This window comes from Patagioenas fasciata, chromosome Z, assembly GCF_037038585.1.
Source record: "Patagioenas fasciata isolate bPatFas1 chromosome Z, bPatFas1.hap1, whole genome shotgun sequence".
NCBI classification, from domain to species: domain Eukaryota; kingdom Metazoa; phylum Chordata; class Aves; order Columbiformes; family Columbidae; genus Patagioenas; species Patagioenas fasciata.
The window spans coordinates 27,921,836-27,940,785 of NC_092560.1; the positions used below are offsets into that span (position 1 = coordinate 27,921,836).

The 18,950-nt window shown below is 34.7% G+C and overlaps 1 protein-coding gene across 4 annotated transcripts in view; it reads left to right on the forward strand.

Moving 5' to 3' along the window:
* Positions 1-18,950, forward strand: part of VPS13A (vacuolar protein sorting 13 homolog A) — a 106,197-nt gene that overhangs the window by 59,373 nt on the left and 27,874 nt on the right. For 3 of the 4 annotated variants that reach the window (XM_071802434.1, XM_071802436.1, XM_071802435.1), the window contains exons 45-58: positions 641-801; positions 1,939-2,042; positions 3,316-3,613; positions 4,760-5,155; positions 5,965-6,069; positions 6,167-6,312; positions 9,720-9,759; positions 10,821-10,949; positions 11,623-11,756; positions 13,658-13,787; positions 14,143-14,378; positions 16,520-16,673; positions 17,450-17,596; positions 18,207-18,288. In XM_071802434.1, coding sequence (XP_071658535.1) covers positions 641-801; positions 1,939-2,042; positions 3,316-3,613; positions 4,760-5,155; positions 5,965-6,069; positions 6,167-6,312; positions 9,720-9,759; positions 10,821-10,949; positions 11,623-11,756; positions 13,658-13,787; positions 14,143-14,378; positions 16,520-16,673; positions 17,450-17,596; positions 18,207-18,288 — 2,262 coding nt within the window. Of the gene's footprint in view, positions 1-640; positions 802-1,938; positions 2,043-3,315; positions 3,614-4,759; positions 5,156-5,964; positions 6,070-6,166; positions 6,314-9,719; positions 9,760-10,820; positions 10,950-11,622; positions 11,757-13,657; positions 13,788-14,142; positions 14,379-16,519; positions 16,674-17,449; positions 17,597-18,206; positions 18,289-18,950 lie in introns of all 4 variants that reach the window. The other variant, XM_065860129.2, reaches the window with a different exon arrangement.

Sequence of the window (18,950 nt, forward strand, 5' to 3'; positions counted from 1 at the left end):
ATGCAAAACTAAGCTACCCAAAATATTGTGTGTGTGGGTTTTTTTTTTTTTGTTTTTTTTTTAGAATTCTGAGACCTGTGTGCATGTGTGTTCATAGCAGAAATTGCTCTTAAGGGGGATGTTTTTAAGTAAAGATTATTTTAAATTATTTAAAATAAAACAAAAGTAGAGCTAAAAGTAAAATTTTGCTACTTTTAATGGTGAATATGTTAACAATTTAAGCTGATTTATTGTAACAAGTGACAGTCTTTCAAGACTGATTTTTCAGACTGGTCTTGGCTATAGGATTTATTAGTGGAATAGTTTTCAGTGTATGTGATCTGTACCTTGTTAATAAGGCATTACATCTTGTAAACATTTATCTTTAGACACTCTATTTGCAGTGGCAAAACCACTTAAATATTTGACTGATGGACTCATTTGCTCTTTTTCCTGTGGTGAAAAAAAGAATTTTTTATGTTTTTTTTTTCAGTAACACTGCAAACCTGGCATAATAAAACCTAGAGATTGTGCTTTTTAATCTCTATTTTTTTTTTTTTAATAGATTAAGTGATACAGAAAATGTTCTTGGGTGCACATTTCTGTCTTTCAAATGTATCTTTATGCTTCTTTTGAGTCTTTCTTATCTTGTAAACTCTAGGTCCATATAATCATTCCACTGTGGAAAAGATTCCATTGACAAAAGTGGGTCGATGTATTTACAGAGTGAGACACGAGGAATCAGGTGTTGAAAGGTCCATTGTCTGCCAAATTGATACTGTTGAAGGAAGCAAGATGATAACTATACGTTCTCCTATTCAAGTAATTGTATTGCCATTATTTATTATTCCATTACTATTTTTTTTTTAATGGATGAAAATGATCCTGTCATATTTAAATAAGCATTTAGAAAACATATTTCAAACATTTATCTGAAAAATTCATGTAACGTTGCTGTTCTGTATTATCAAGGTAGTTTAGAAGAGGTTTTCGGGAATAAAAAGTTTGTTCAAAGTGACACAGACTGGAGTGGGGAGAGGTGGAAAGGGACCACATTTTAGATCAGGATAATTCATTGGTAAGGATTTCTAATACTAGCTCTAATTTCAGTATTGTTCAACTATTTGATTTGTATGAAGTGATCAAACCCCTCTTAACCTTACCTTGGTTCAGCAAGATATCCTTCTATCTGTTTGGTTTTTTTATCCTGTACCATTGATACATGAATTTCAAATTCAGTACCAAGTCAACTGAAGAGTGAGCCCTTTGAGCATATATCTTTTTTGACTGACATTGTATAGTTTACAAGTATAGAGATGGTCCAGAAGTTATACTTCTATAGTGGTTGTGTCCCTGTTACATTTCACTTGCTGCTTTTGCCCAGAGCGATTTATGGTTTAGTTAATAACCCGATTTACTTTATTCTTCTCTAAATGAATTTTTTTCCAGAGCTAATAATGCCATTAAATTAACCCTGAAATAAAAATGTTTGCAAAGAACTGGAGAACTATATGCCCCCCAAATTATAAAAGGTGTTGATGGTTTTAACCTTAAATAAATATTTTCCTTCCCCTGTGTTTTCTACCATATGGATTTTGACGCACACACCAATGTCTGTAATATATTTAAGAGAAAGTTATTTGGGAACTTATTATGTAGTTCTTATTTATTTGTCTTTGGTTTTACAAGGCTTTATGTTGTCCTCGAAAACAATTTTGCAGCAAATGTATTTCATGATAATATTAATTTCATAATTAAAATACAGTTTTAAACTGCACAACCAAATAATTTAAGGATATTTACTGGTATTACAGACAGTTCTTGTGAAATACCTGACTTTGAATGGTAAATGGGTAAGATGAACAATGAGAGAGTTCTCATTCTGTGCTCTCTTAGACTCAAAACACTTTGTCTTTTCAGTTTTCCCTAATGCATATTTTGGGTTTTTATTTCACATAGATAAGGAATCATTTTTCAACCCCTTTAAATATTTTTGAGGAAGGAAGATGTTTAGGGACTGCTTCACCAGAAAATGAATTCAACATTCCATTGTCATCTTACAGGTACCTAATTTCATTGTTCTTCTCTCATGTAATGTGTTTGTGTGTTGTTGATTATTGTATCCATACAATACACTAAGAAAAAATTTTCTTCTTGCTACCTAATAGTGTAATTAATACTGTACTATCATTGCTGGGTAGGATCTTCTCAGAACATCTAGTTTGAGTTAAACAGAATATTATTTAATTCTTTAATTGTAAGTATTTTGAAATCCATTTTACCAAACAACTTTAATTATCTAAGTTACTTTAAGAATCTGAGCCCAGGTTCTTTTAGAACACAGTGATTGTCATCCATACTGTACAAACTTTTTATCTTAGCAGGATGATATGTAGTGATGTATTGCAGGGCTATTTTAATTTAAAAAGGAAAAAAAAAATAATATTTTGATTTTTGTGATTCCAAGGTAAGAAATTGGAACTAATACATTCCAGCTCTGTCACAGATGTAGAAAAAGACTTATTAACCTTAGAAAGACTTGTCTTCAGCATAGTTATGCCATTAGCACCTTCAAGCTAACACCCACTTAAAACGGCAAGGAGTTTGAAAATATATCTGAACTCTCACCAATTTTTAGGCAGAAAAGTTTGCTTTGATTGTTTTTATGGTTATAGGGACTTTTTCCTTCTATTTCTCCCCCCCAAACACTCTCCGTATTTTATTTCAGAGGACAACTGTGTGTCTTTTTCATTAATAAATAAGTTACACTTTACTGTATATAAGTTCATTAATATTTCTATCTATCTGTATTTTATTTAATAAGGTTTAGTGACATTCTGATTCATTGCACAGGTACATGAGTGAGTTCCACTAGGCAGTCAGGAAAGGAAATAACAAAAATCTTCAGTCAAGGACCAGCTGACTTACAAAAGCAGATGCCTTACAAAAGCCACAAGTATAAATAATCCATAAACTTGATGCTTTATGTGACTGAAAAGAAGGGCACTTTCTGCAGATCTGTTATAGGAGTGAATTGTTTATCCAGACCTTTTACTTGGAGCAGGAATATAGCAGCACCTGTGAGGGAATTCAGTAACCTCTTCATAAGAATTGCCAACAGTCCCTTCTTTCCAAGGAAAATATGTGGAGGTATGGAACAAAAAAACCCAACTTGTACAATTCCATGAACTTCTAGGGTCCAGACCACCTTTTTCTTCCTCCTTTAATCAAGATGAAGGCAGGCAATGACTTACTCTCAGAAATATTTTAGAGGTCAAATAATACTAGAAGGTCAGTGTTGCATAGCAAGTGTTCAAAAAATGTTTTAATTTACAGATCCATACTGAGTTTGCAACCACTAACCAATGAAAATGGAGTGGATGGAGAGTATGATATGTGTGAAGGAATCACATTTGATGAAATTATGAAAAATGTTGACAGTTTATTACAAAGGAAATGCCAGTCTGTGAGGTCAACTAACCACTCGCTTGTCATCAATATTGTTGCTGTAAAAGACACGTTGACATCTTCAGTATATGCAGAAGATCAATGGGATTTTCCATATGTTGTTCATTTGTGGCCTTCTGTTCTTCTCCGGAATCTTCTTCCTTATCAAATAACTTATTCTGTGGAGGTAATTATTTCATGTTTAATTTTCTTGGGATGTTTCCCACCTATGATATTAAGATGATCATCTGGTAGAAATATGTTTATAAATGAATATTGAAAGAATGGGCTTCTGTTAGAGCATTTGTGAGACAAGTTTACGGATCATGTAAGGGTAAGTCTGTATCTACAGAAATGAAATGGTACCGGAATTTGAAAAGTGGTGTTATTAATGATTAGTACTAGGTCATACTTTAGATACATATGGAAACTAAAACACTGTACAAGTTTAGCCATGTGAAGGAGTCACTTTCTGTTGCTCAAGTGCAGATTGAGCCTAATTAAGTGGTGTAGGTTTTGCTGTGAGTTATGGTGACGTACGTGGTCAGCCTGCAGTAGCATTGCATGTGCTGTCACTGACTTTTAGCAGTAGCATGTTTTCACAGGCCTGCCTTTTTGCCAGGTATGGCTTGAATAGCAGCCTGGTGCCAGTCTATATGTTCTTTTCAGATGAAATTAAACAATAAGGTGCACTTTGACTGTTAATAAGCATTTATTCTAGGGCCAGATGAGAGCTGTTCTTAAGTAAAATGCCTGAAACATGTACAGTATGGACACTGGTTCCTCAGCACTAATTGTTTCATTCTGTGGACCTGCTGTGTATGTGTCCTGCTGCTTACTGATGCAGACTTAGGATGACAGAAATATAGATGAGAGACACTAACTTTTTTTATTCAGGTGGTCTTCATATTTAGTATTTGGACTCAAATAGTAGAATTTAATCATAAAATATTGTCACAAATGCATAGTTACTGGAGATAGGGACTGTGGCCTCTACCAACTGTATGGAAATATCAGGACTTTTTCTGTATGTCTCTTACAAATTTAATTGTAGTGAAAGAAATACTGAGTTCAGGAAATCTGTCATTTAATCATGCTTTTATATTTGAATTTGTTGACGGATTTGTGTGTATGTGTGTTCGTGACCATGCATAGCATTTTTTTTTATTATAAAATGTATTAAGATAGACTTTTAAGAATGTAACATAGTTAAATAGAATAGTAAACATTTTAAAATTTGGCCTATCTTAATTTTCCAAGCTAACTAGAAAATAAAAGTTGATACTAATTTTTAGTGTGACTCAAATGTACACTGTTTGGGATTTTTTTAAAGGGAAATGGGAACAAATATGACACTCTGGAAGAGGGATGTTCTTCCCAGATTCATAATGCTGTCTTGGATCAAACAAAGCTAGATTTGCAGTTGCTTAACTATCTCGATCAAAACTGGAAAAGCGAGTACCATATAAAAAGCAACCTACCAGATATAACCTTCACGACGTTTTACTGCATCACAGAGTTGGATAAGACTGAACTTGATATTGCTTTCCATGTGACTTACACAACTGGGCAGATGATTATAGCAATTCACAGTCCATACTGGATGGTGAATAAAACCGGTCGAATGTTGCAATACAAAGCTGATGGTATTCACCGCAAGCATCCTCCGGATTACAAAAAACCGCTCCTTTTTTCTTTCCAGCCCAAAAACTTCTTCCAAAACAACAAGGTATGATATTTTGTAAAACATGACAGCTCTGTACTCCTGTATGTTGTTGTGTGAAAGCATTTTTACACTGTAAAAGTATCTGCACTATGCTGTACTCTGTAAAGGGCATACTATATCCCTGTCTAAAGACAAGTATTTTAAATAAGTGTTTTGTCAGATATACTTGAGATGGGAAGTTTACAGTATCAAATGTTATATTAAGAGAGAGATTCTTGTCTGTGAGAGGAATAAAATTTACTGAGAAGTGTTTAATAAATAAAATAATTTCCTTTATTCCTAGTAAACTGCATCTATAAAGGTTCTTATTCTAAAACAGACATTGAAGTTGTGTGGGAAATGTAAAGCTGTGGTACTTGAAAAATGGATACTTGTAGTGGTGGTAGGCAGATTGAATCTGAATTGGTAGTAAGCTAACGTTAAGATGCAGTTTACCTTTTGAGCCTGCTGTGTGAGTTTTTAATGCTGAGTATCACTGACAGATGAATCATATGAGAGAGATTACAAGACTGTGGTGATTTATCTTTGATATTTTAATTCTGACAAGTTTTGGAAAGGATTCTTATGTGGTTGCTTCCTCTGGAGTATCTTACAGTTAAAATGCTTAGTCTACAGAGCTTATAACTAAGGGTGGTAGAAAATACCTTTCTGAGATGATACTGGCAATTGTTATGTCTTGACTTTTTAATAGAAACACCAGTATTTTCAGTAAACACTTACATTTATGTTTATATATATGCATACTTTATATATGATTTTAAATGTTGTCAATGTCTGTAAACTGAAAGTGAATTCAGGGTGCTTCTTCACAGGTGCAGCTTATGGTAACTGACAGTGAACTGTCTGATCAGTTTTCACTGGACACTGTTGGAAGTCACGGTTCCGTGAAATGCAAGAGTCATAAAAAGGAATATCAAGTAAGTTAAATTTATTTTTGAATTTCATTACTTTCAGGAGATATGAGCAAGGTAAGAAAATAACAGTGTACTTCTAACAATGTCTTTATATTCACAGGTTGGTGTCACCATACACAACAGCAGTTTTAATATTACTAGAATTGTAACTTTCACTCCGTTTTTTATGATCTCAAATAGAAGCAAATACACTTTGGAAGTAGCTGAAGAAGGCCAGGAAAAGTGGATTCCTATTGTTTTGCAACAGGTAAACTTATAAAGGAAGCTATTCCATGTTGTTTCACTAAGGAAAAAAAAAAAAGATGGTTTGAACATTCACAGGTGGAAAATAGAAGCCATGTGTTCAGTGTTCAGTGACAGTGTCTGAACACGTTATTTCAATGAATAATCTGTGTCCTGTTACCTTTTTTCAATGTTTCTTCAGGGCGTATTGTAAAGCTGGTTTATGTTGTAAGTGGAATGTTTTCTCTGTTACCTTCATCATAAATAGCATGAGAAAGACACCTGTACTGTTACTATATTATTTCTCTCTGTGGTGGCACCGGAAGTCCTGTTTGTTTTTTGCAGTGGTTTGACTGACCAGGTACATGTCACGCCACTATCATACAGGAAGAAATCTGATGTGGATCAGTTCATATAGCTCCAAACTGTTCTGAGACTAGTCTCACTTCTGGTTTTATTACTTACTGCATCCTTTCTAGAGAGAGATCACTGGTCCCTGGGCTGTGTGGTGTGGAAATCGCTTTTGGGCTTTTGACTGCTGCAGACTAGGCGTGCAGTTTGGTTGTTTGCACTGCAGTATCCCATTAATTACATTTTGCATGTGCTTTGAGGCCATCATGCCTTCCTTGAGGACATGGAGGAAAAGCAACTTCTGTTTAGGGTAGTGGTGGGGGTCTGTGAAGGCTGAAAATGATCCATACTGCCTTCTGGGAAGAGTGAAATCTCTCTCCATCCCTTCCAATAAGTCAGGAAAAGAGTATATGCAAAACAGAGACAGAGTTTAGCATAACACATAGTATGGTTGGAGGCCCTCTCACTTTTCTTTAGCATTATAGATACTCCAAATGGTTACCAAAAATGCTTGTAAACTTAAATACCAACATTAAAAGAATACTTTAAATCAGACTCTTAACCATACCTGTTTGTTAGCTTAAACACATGCCCCTTAAGTGTGCATTGTATTTTTAATGATCCTGGAAAAAATACCATTTAAATACCGTTGTTTCAATCTATGAAATTGATACTGCTTTGCTTTCTTCTTCTTCTTGCCATTATTCCGTTGTGATTTTTGTTAAGCTATACACAATGATGTTTGGATCTTCAAGTGTTTAAATCAGTTCAGCTTCTCATAATGCTTATCATTATTTTCAAAAAGGTTTATTTGATTCTACTCAATAATATACTGTTTGCCGTAAGTTGACACACTTGTTCTGTTTCTTACTATTATCATCATCACTGAACAACTGGGGTTCGAATAGGCCTGTGGAGATCATCTAGTCCAACCCCTCTGCTAAAGCAGGTTCACCCAGAGCTGGTTGCACAGGAACACATCCAGGCAGGTTTTGAATGTCTCCAGAGAAGGAGACTCCACAACCTTTCTGGGCAACCTGTTCCAGTGCTCTGTCGCCCTCAAAGTAATGAAATTTCTTCTCATATTGAGAAGAAACTTCCTGTGTTGCAGTTTGTTCCTACTGCCCCTCATCTTGTCCTTGGGCACCACTGAAAGGAATCTGATCCTATCCTCTTGACGCCCACCCTGAAGGTATTTCTAAGCGAAGATGAGATCCACTCCCAGTCTTCTCTTCTTTGGGCTGAACAGACCCAGCTCTCTCAGCCTTTCCTTGGAAAAAAGGTGCTCCTGTCCCCTAATCGTCTTTGGAGCTCTTAGAACTGTCATAAGACTCTGACTCTACATAGTTTTTTGGGTTCTGAACATGCATGATCCCTCATGTATTTTGTTGATAAAGCTCTGAAATGACAATGGTTCATATGTAGTGGCATGGGCCACTTCCTATCTAACTTCATATTCTGAGAAAATACAGTCAGATTTTATTGCTTCTTGGTGTTTTGTGGTTTATATTTGATATAGAGTTATTAGGATAAATTGAATTTTTTTACAGGAACTTTTGAAATTTTCTGTAAAAAGTATTGTAAGGCAATGGTTTTGAAAGTTCAAATACGTTGCTACATTTATTATCTGCAGTTTTCCTGTGTTGGCTATTTTATTGATATGCTTACAGAATTTTCTAGCATGTCCCACAAATGTAATTGTTTCTCAGGTGTTCCAGAATTATATTAATTGATCTCCTTTCAGTTATCAAGTATCAAAGGAAGACTTGCAGATTTTAGAATTGTTCCTAATATCTTTTGCAAGATTAGATATGTCATTTTATCAAATGGAGTAATAGAGGCCAACAGAGGAATCAATATCCCCTCCTAAATTGTTCCAAACTTGACTTCAAAAGTTGTTTGCCTTTCCACATTCTGTTGATAATTTCTCTTTTGATAAGCAGTATCTAAAAATCTGAGTTGTGACAGTTAAGTCTGCCAAGGTTATTCATTTGTAACTCAGGTGCTCAATACAGTATGTTTCTTATCTCTTCTAAATCTGGATAGAGTCCAGACAGTATTGATCTGTCTTTGGGCATCCAGGATAGATTTCCAGAAACAAGTTTCCATCTGATCCTGTTCTTGAGATATAGAACTCTGCTATCCAGCTTACCTAGATTTTTTGTAATTAATGCCTGTAATTTTTTGGGTACTTCTCACTTTGGTCTTTTATGTTAGGTAGCTCTTCAAAAACCTTGCTGTATTTTTTAAATGTTACTTCATGTCTCAGCTTGCTCTCCTCTCTCCCATTCTGCTTTTGTCATTTTAAGTTAAGCAGGGTCTTTCCTGCTGCTTTTATATCTGCTCTTCTTTCCTAGTGACAGCCTGTCTTCTTGGGGAAAAAAATATATCCTTGTGTGGAACCTGTCTCCTCTTGGACATGTTCTCTGTCTGGAATGCAGTCAATCTATCTAAAACTTTAATTTCTGTTTTTAGAAAAATCCATTGTTCTTCAAGGTTGTAGTAAAAATCGTTGGTCAGTGATTAGTATGAAATGGCTTGCCAAAGACAATCCTTCAAAACAGGTATAGCGCAAGACAGCTAACCGATGTATATCCTTAGAGAAACAAAGAAAGGAAGAAAGGCAACATTGCTGAAGGGTGTGCAGAAGACCGCTTCTAAATATAAATTAAAGGTCCTATTTTGGAACAGAGATTGATGTATAAATGTAATAGCTAGTGACAAATTTTGCAAGTCTCTGACAAAACATTGGGAAACACCTTCATTTTGTGACACATTCTGTAGCTAAAGACTAATGCAAAAAATTACTTTTCAGTTGTCTGTTGTTCAGTCTGTTACTTCTTGTTTAGCCAATCTTTAAAAATTATTTTGGCTTTGATTTCAAACTTCCGTTTACTGTTGACTGATTCTCCTTGAATTTCCAATGAGCTTTCTTAATTTCCATGTTGAGACTTACTGTATTTTTTGCTGGTTTACAACGCAATTTAAGTTTTCTTTGTCTGTAGGATATATGTTGCTATAGATAACATCTTCAGTCTTGCTGTTTAACTATATTTTTTTCCTTTGTCTTCCTGCTTCCTGTGGTGTGAGAAACAATGGGAAAGGGAACTTAGTGGTATGGTAAGTTGGTGAACTAGTCTTTCACCATTGAAGATTTTAATTCTGGGATTCAGATGCAATTAAATATAAACATCCCATTTCTTAACCTAGGTTGGAAAAAGATGCTCCAGATGTTTTGCATGTTGCAGGTGAACAGTTTTGAATACAGGAGAACTAGTCTGTCTAGACAGACTTCGGCTCTTGCTGGTTGAGAGTTATTGTCTATCATAGGTTTTTCCTGTGGCAGACCTCTTGGAAACTTTTCATTAGTTACAATTAAAACTTTTGTCTTCCCTGCCTCTTGTCTTATCTATATGGTGTGTATGCTATTGAAGAGAGATTGTGGGATTTTTAAACCCAGAATGGCTATGATTTCAGTTGTGGATGTGAATAGTAGAACACACTCTCTGATTTAGCTCCCTAATGCTTCATATATTATTTTTACATATTATATACCTACAGATATGCATGGTTATATGTGTGTGTGTATATATATATATAAAAAAAACGTATTTTAAAAGAACAATTAGTAAGCTGATGTCCTGTATACTCAAGTTACTATGGGATGTATTTATGCTGATATCCCTTTTTTTTTCATTGATTGTCACTGTCAGATGGACTTGTAATTTAGACTTGTTTGACAAGAGGTCTGTTCATGGAAGAATGGTTTTGTCTTTTTTTTTTTTCCATTTTGCCTTCCGTTTACCCCTCCGTTTCCCATTTTCTTTTGTAATGAGCTTGGCCATTTCGGTGTTGTAGCCATGCTCAGCTTTACACTCTGGATTTCTTTTACATTATCCATTTTATATCTATTTGTTTGTGTGCATATGAAGTCTTAAGGTTTTCACTTTTAGCTCCTTACCTCCTCAGTTTCCTCACTGTAGTCTGAATAATTTCCGACTTCTTGTAATTTATTGTGGTCAGGTAAGTAGTTACTTTTAGGTTTCTTAATAGAGTTTCTGATCTAACTCACTACACTTTTTTGGTAGAATATGAATAGATGAACTTTGGGCTAAAGCAAAGACAATTTAATATCTAGCTTATCTCACTTGAAAAGATCTGATTTTTTTTTTTTTTTCTAGTGCATTCCCTTTTGGCCTGAAAGTGATGCCAACAAACTTCTTGTTAGAGTTGAAAATTCTAATCTCCCACCAAAGAAAATAAATTTTGATAAGCAAGAAAACTGTCTGCTACTGCATTTGGACAACAAGGTAAATGGTTGCCTTCAGAAAATAGGTAAAAAAAAACCTTTGATTTCTGTTCTCAAAACTTTCTGTCTTCCCATACAATCAAGTATTGAAAAATCTTAGCTGGGGAAAAGATCATGTGTGTGCAAGTGTATTATTATTATTCTCATTGTACACACAGATATAAGTAGGTGTTTCGTTTTAAGCGCTTCTCTGCAAAGGAGATCTATGGGAGATAAAACACAGATTGTTTTGTTAATGTTCTCTAGCTGAGGCTGAGAAATATTTACATTAGTTCTAAAGTAACACTAAGTTACTTTGAGAAGTAACTTTGACTCCACTACATTTACTTCTATGTTACATATAGTTTCTCTAGCAGTAGTTTTTTAAATATGAGTGGTTTAATATTAGAATGTTTTGGAGGGCATTAATGAGTATGAATTATTCAAGAAAGATTACTACCAGTCTAAATTTTCACCGTACAGAACTCCTGAGTTTTGATTACAAAGTGCAAAGCCTGTTACCTAGGAGCTGGAGCAGGAAAGTATTTTAAAATTATGTTAAGACAGGTTGCTTGTTTAACTGTTTGACGGTTTTATCTTATGAGAGTAAAGGTTTTCTGAAGTACTTAAATTAAAATTTTTTTACTAGAAATTTATTCCACTGCTATTTACTTTGTAATTTTTACATTTGATAGCTTGGAGGAATTACAGTGGATGTAAACCTGACCGAACACTCTACAGTGATTACCTTTTCCAATTACCATGATGGTGCAGCTCCATTTCTGTTGATAAACCATACTAAAGAGGAAATTATTGAGTATGGACAAAGGTATGTAAAAGGAGTTTTAGTGTGAATGTCTGCATGGAAACAGGTGAACTCTTATTTAATGTATTGTAAGCATGCCTATTTTGAAAAGAAGGCTATTGTAAAAGAAATGGCTGTAAAATATCTGTTTTATAAATTGAAGGAATTATGGTTAGCAGAGCAGGTTTAGATGGCGATAGTTGCCTGTTTCTACAAGTAAAAAAGATGTTTTGTGGTCTCTCTTTATATAAATTTTGTGGATTTGCCCTCTACATTCCTTTGTATTTGTGGTGGGGGAAAGGATGTGCTTGGCTTTTCTGGAATGGTGCAGGTGCTAACTGTGCAGAATAATTAACAAATTACTTGTAATCAGATTTGAGATTTTTACTGTTTTATCATATTTAGTTGAGATTCAGTTGAAATAATAGGTTAAAAAGTTATGTGAGAGATGAGGGAGTGGACTGAAAAATGGATGGGTAGTTACATAAATTTTGTGAAGCCAGACCGAAACTAAGATGATTTTAACATATATGAATTATCTGTAATCAGTGAAAATTTTTTTCTGCATCTGCATGCAACTACACTGGTTCTGTTCTGAAGCTGGAATGTCTTTGTAAGGCTTTTCTACTGTATCCAGATACTGTGCAGTGCTGAAAAGTGTAAACATAGCTGCAGCATTCTTGACCTGTTTCTTTTTGAAAGCATAACAGCCTTTACTATTTTTTCCTCTTAGTCAATCAGAGCACTGTTTAAAGATTTTCACTTGAAAAGTGAAAGCTGCTCGGCAAACTAGGCTTGCAGCTGTATGCTTATGTTTGTCTGAGGAATGCAGTCCATTGTTTGCGTTAGTTTTTATTTGTAAAGATTAGTGATTTTTATCTTTTTAGTTGGCTTTTGGGCATTCTTAGTGTAAATTTAATAAGTATGTATGTAACTTGTAATGAACAATGTAGAATAGAATAGAATAGAATAGAATAGAATAGAATAGAATAGAATAGAATAGAATAGAATAGAATAGAATAGAATAGAATAGAATAGAATAGAATAGTTCACTTAGAAGGGACCTATGATGATCACCTAGTTCCAACTGTCTGACCAATTCAGCACCGACCAGAAAATTAAAGCATTGTCCAAATGCCTTTAAACAGTGACAGGTCTGGGGCTTCACTCATCTCTCTAGGAAGCCTGTTTTAGTGTTTGACCACCTTCTCCATAAAAAAAACCTGCTTTCTGTTGTCCAGTCTAAACCTCCCCTAGCATGGCTTTAAACCTTTCCCATATGTCTTCTCACTGGATCACATGGAAGAGAGATCAGAACCTCATTTTCTACTTCCCCTCCTGACGTAGCTCCATTCAGAGAGCTGACGAAGACAATTAGACTGTATGTGAGGGGGTGAGACGGAATGGAGTTTAAAATCAGTTTATCTGACAATATCCACTGTATCCAGATCCTAAAGAGTCTGCTTTTTTCCCTTCAAGAAGTCACATAGGGGAAACCTTTTCTAAACAATGGATTTTGAACACATCTTTGTTCTCTTGGAATATTAATGTTAGGCAGCGAAATCCTGGGTTTTCCTTTCAGCTTGTAAGCTCTAGTTTGGTTTGGTTTTTTTTTTGTCCACATAATGTTTCCATGTTAATCACAAGAGGAAAAGAAAATGAGTAGTTAAAAATCTACTGTGTATACTTTATTTTTCAAGTATAGATATCTATTTTGAAGTATAAATACTGTTTTTATTATTGTTTTGAGAATTTTTTGGGCGTGCTTTTTCATGCACAATGTTGCTTTAAGCTTTCCTTTTCATTATTTGAAAAAGTTATTGAAGTATTCTTTTTGAAATGCTAGAATGCAAAAGCCATATAAAATAAAATATTATAAAATATTCATAAATATTCATTGTTATTTTAATGTTACTTTGTTCTAGCTCCCTCAGTGAATTGGAAGACTGTCTTCAGCCAAATAAGGCAGTACTGTACACTTGGGCAGACCCAGCAGGATCTAGAAAGTTGAAATGGAAATGTGGAAATAGAACTGAGGAAATTACACCAAAAGAGGTATGGTTATCTAAATCTTCTGTTAATGCTGTCTGGTTTATTATCCTGATCATCAGTGTATATATGAAATTCTGTATGTAATGAGTATAATCAACAATCTCATTTATGGGGTTCGAACACAGAGCAGTAACAACACTCTGTTTGCTAGAGCTTGGCTTGTGCTGATAAGCATTGTCTTCAGTTCAAAAGTGTGTGTGTGAGAGCTACTGTAAAACTTGATCATTAACGATTTTATTGTTTTCCTGGATCTATAAAAATGCTTTCTATTGTTGTTCATGCTACTAAGACTTTTGCATTTTCTTGTGGGGTAGAATGACGAATAGAGTTGTAACGACTTTTCCTGTCTTGTTTGTAGGACAAAATGGAAATACTCAGCCTGGATTGTAGAAAAGTGGTCTATTTAGTGTCATTTTTTGAAGGTTTGCAGCGTATTGTCCTAATCACTGAAGATGAGAAGGTATTTAAATTGGCATATGAAAGTGTAAAAGCAGAGCTAGCAGAACAAGAAATTGTTCTATCTTTGCAAGATGTTGGAATTTCGTTGGTTAATAATTACACAAAGCAAGAGGTGTCTTACATTGGAATTACAAGGTAACGTATTTTGTGTGCCAACAGTTTATAATGTTTAACCTCCGATGTTTTCACTAACTGAATTTCATTTTGGGGTGCAATGGAAGAAGGTCTAAACGATTGTTTTCCTGTTGTAGTAAGAAATGTTTTTCACTATGTGTTATACTAACGTATATGCTTTCTGTATTTGGATGTATGTGTTTTTGCAACACATAATTGTAAACTCTGTGTGGCAAACTGCCCAGTACACTGAACAAAAGTATTTCCTGTCCATGTAGTTTGGGGGGTGGTAATAGAGTTTTAACATGTAAGGACTGCAGGTAGCTGGTGTCAGTGGAATTTTCTCTCTTCGTTACAGAAACAAGTTGCTGAATTCTGTGTTGAAATTTCTGATGTAGTAACAGCTTGTAGTTCTTTTGAGAAATGATGGTGACTCCAAGGCTCTAGTACTTCAGGCTTTCTGCTATAAGATTTCAGAGGGAAGCAGAAAAGTAACTACGTAATGCTTAAGAAACGTGTACTATCATGTATTCACACAGGAGCTTTTTAGAATGCTCAAGGGACACTTGTGTATCAGTGCTGTAACCAACACGCTTCCATGTACTCATAGCTGTGAGGTAGCTAGGTTGAGATTTTTTTTCTCTTGATTAATTCTTAACACTGCACTGCCAAACAAACAAAAAAAAATTCACATACAGGTAAACTTGATGTATTCACATCTGTCATTTACAAAGAAAATCCCAGTGCTTAGCCTCACCTGAGAAAGTGAGCTCTGATAACTATCTAGACAGTGGAAACACTCTATTGAAAGGGGTAGCTAATTGCCTAGATTCGAAGTAGTGTTTAGATTTCACCAAATCAGTGTTTTTTGGAAGCAGTTATCCATAGTCAGTAGTCGAACAATGCTTATAGTTGGTGTTGTTTTCTTTTTAAAACCCTGAGTTGATTTCAAACTCATGAGAGCTCTGTCTGAGGGTATGAGATGATTCCTTGGGTACAGTGAAAAAACCCTGGTTATCTGTAATGTTCCCATTTGTGAATGCCTTGTTATAAAAAGAACAGAAAAGGCAGTTTGTATCTTACTTGATGCAGAAACAAGTTTCATCATGCTAGTTCTGAGATGACAGCACAGTGGGGGAGAAATGGGGGAGAGCGAAAAAAGAAAAGGAAAACTCACAATAATTTCAAGTTGGTACTCTGTTTTATAGCAGTTGGTTTGCTCTTTAGCTTGCCTTTTTTTTGGTGGTTCTGCAATTGATGTATCTGAGCACAGATGCAGGTGTATTGGATTAGGGGACTGTGTCTGAAAAGCTATGTATTTGTGGGCTATAGAATAACTTGTGGAAATGCCCTCCACCTGTCTGATAGTTTTGGTTTGTGCCCTGTGGTATGCCTTCTGTTGGACTGTAAGGTGAAATCAGACATGTAAGCTTCTCATAGAAGCAGTGGAATTAAGCAGAAAAGAGTCTGGTGCCTATTAAGGATGCTTAATTATTTTGTTGCTTGATTAATAATAAAAATAAGAGACAAAAGAAAATCACTCATTTTGGAATACCATTAAAAAAAATCCCCACATACAGACACAAAATCCAAAAATGAAACAAACAGAAAACACAAACCAAACAGAAACACAAGCAAAAACCAAAAATCCACCACTAAAAACCAAACACCCCCAAAAAACAACCCCCCATCATAAACCATATATTGGTTTACAACGAAAGAGTGAAGAAATTAGCTATCAAAGTACAGGTAATTCAGGAGGCATTTCATATTGACTTGAATAATTTCTCAATTTTGAGCAAATTCAGGTATGCCAAAATACATACAGGGTTGTATGCAGAAAACTGCATGGAGATTGTAGAATAACGGATGCCAGTGCTGTTGCAGCTGAGCTTTCTGATTAAGTATCCTCACATACCCATCTTCATGCAAGTGGGGAGTTATGCAGATTTGCTTTTCACTTCTCTTTTTGGCATTATATTGAAGAGACTGGCTTTCTACTTAGTACCAAGAAGGCAGTGGGTGTTGTGGGTCACTTTTATTTACTACAGTAGTGCTTTATGATCTGGCTTCTCATTCTGTGAGAGCCATGCTATGGTGGGCAAAACTTTTTTTTGAAACAGCTAATCCTTCTTTCTTGCTCCTTTGTTTTGTTTTCAAAGTTCTGATGTGGTTTGGGAGACGAAACCCAAGAAGAAATCAAGATGGAGACCAATGAGTGTTAAGCAGACTGATAAATTAGAGCAAGAATTCAAAGAGTACAGTGAGCTAAGCCCTTCAGAAAATAAGATTGTTGAGTTGGAATCAAATGTTTTGGTAATACTGATAGTTCTCTAATTTTGTTGTTTACATGTAAATACACAAAAAAAGATAATTTATTGATTTTACTATCTTTGAAGAAATTTCCAGTGAAAATTTGAGATGATTGACTTACCTAATCCATTTGAAAACTCTAGCTAGAAAATCAATCTTTGGGAAAAAAAAAAATCCATAGACATTTGAAAGCTTGCTACAGAGTTCTTGTTGTTAGCCTCTAACTTAGAAATTGAAGTGTAATATTTTTGCAGATTATGAGACTAAATAGGCATAAAACTACTGTAAAAAAGCTTTATATTTGGTTCATTTGTTATACCAGGGAGGTGGTCAGGATGTTAGTTTGGGATTTGTGTGTTTTAGTACAAAACCATGTATTTTTCAAGTGCCTTATTGTGGGATAATTCAACTGTGTAATTCAACTGTATACATATGAAAAAATCATTCCAGGAATTATTCTGGAATGTAGAAGCATATTATGATCCAAATGCTGCTGCCCTTGCTACTCATGAGAAATGTGGTGTAGGTAAATGAATATGGTATAAGTAAATGAGATTTTTTTTTCCTCAGTCATAGACTGTAGAAAGCCATGTAGTAGTCCCCCAAATAATTCATATTTTGTAGCTTTACTTCTATTGAAATTTATGACAAAAGCTGCAAAACTTTTGCTGCTAAGCTATCTTTAAAATGTTAATGAACAGTGTAAATTGTGAAGTATATTATAAAAAACAATCTTTTGAAACACACAGCATACCAAATTTTCTTTGATAATACAATAGGTATGTTTAACCCCTAATGGAATGAACATGAAAATTCAACAACCAAATGAGATTCCTATCAGAAGGAATTATCTGCCAGCTTTAAAAGTAGAATACAGTTCATCTGCACATCAGAAGTCTTTCAGAATTCAAATTTACAGGATACAGGTGAGTCTTGTCAAAAAAAAAGTGAGTTATTTGTTAAGAAAAAGTGACTTTTATGGAAAGTTAGATTTATTTTTACAATTATTTGGATTTGTTATGTTTTGCATTTGAGTATACTCATTGCCTTTTACATCGTTTTTTCTCAGTCTTTGGAAATACTACTTAAATGTTGCTGGGGAAAAAAAAAGGCAAAACCAAACCAACAACAAAAACCCAAACAAAATAAAGCAAGAGACAACTATGACATGAGACAACATTTACCATTCATCTCCTGTGCTTTCGCTTTTGGCTTTTCTTACCACCAACCAAAAAAAAGTACAATTTGTTGTCTTGCATATGTTCAAGTTTTTCAAAACAAATCCTTTGCAAAAATTCTGCATAGCATTGATCACCACTAACTTATAAAAGCTTTTATAGACTGTTTGGACTGGATTATTTTATTTTGAAAATAGAGGTATTTTGAACCACAACAGCAGCTTTTTTTTTTTTCTGCTTTTTAATTGTTGGAATGCTATAGGTAATGTTCATAATTCCTGTGTGTGTCCTGATTTTAAAATATTTCACTATTGGAAAGCTAATGTTCTGTGCCTTGTCCTGTCCTTACCACTATTAGATACAAAACCAGATTCCTGGAGCCATATTTCCCTTTGTGTTCTATCCTATTAAACCTCCAAAGTCCATCACCTTGGATTCAGGTTTGTTGTTCTGGTTTAACATAATCCTTACTTCTAAAATGGCAAGAACTTTTTTTTTTTTGTACTGAAGTTAACCATGTTACTTTCATAAGATGAAGTCTGTATAAGCTTACTGACTACAGAGAACACAAATACTAATGTTAGAGATAAGGAAGCAGTTTTCTCTACACAGACGATAAACAGAAAGTCATTTAAACAGTTAACAGTTAGAAGAAAACCCGATTTCTTTCATCCATTGATACCATACCTTTTAAGCACATCTTTCTGGCACACTAATTCAGTGCTCTTGGAGAGCATAATGTGGAAGTTACATACGGATCAAGCTTATGAAAGGCTTTAGGCTGTTGCATTCAGACAGCAATTAAAACTTAATACTGACTAATACAGGAGAAGGATTGCGTGCTGAAAATAGGAAAAGATCAAATCGTTTCTTATCTCGATGGTAATGAATTTGTTGCACTGTTTCTGTATTACTTGCATTTGCAGTGCCAGGGCAGTGAGGATTCACTTTTCATCTTTAGTCATCCCATTTTTCCTTAATGCCCCAAATAAATTGTTTATCTTAATCATGTTGTTTATTTTTTCTTTGCTTGCATGCAATAGATGACCTAGTGACCTATCTGAAAAAACACAGCTAATAAGGAAAAGAATGTGTGCCAATG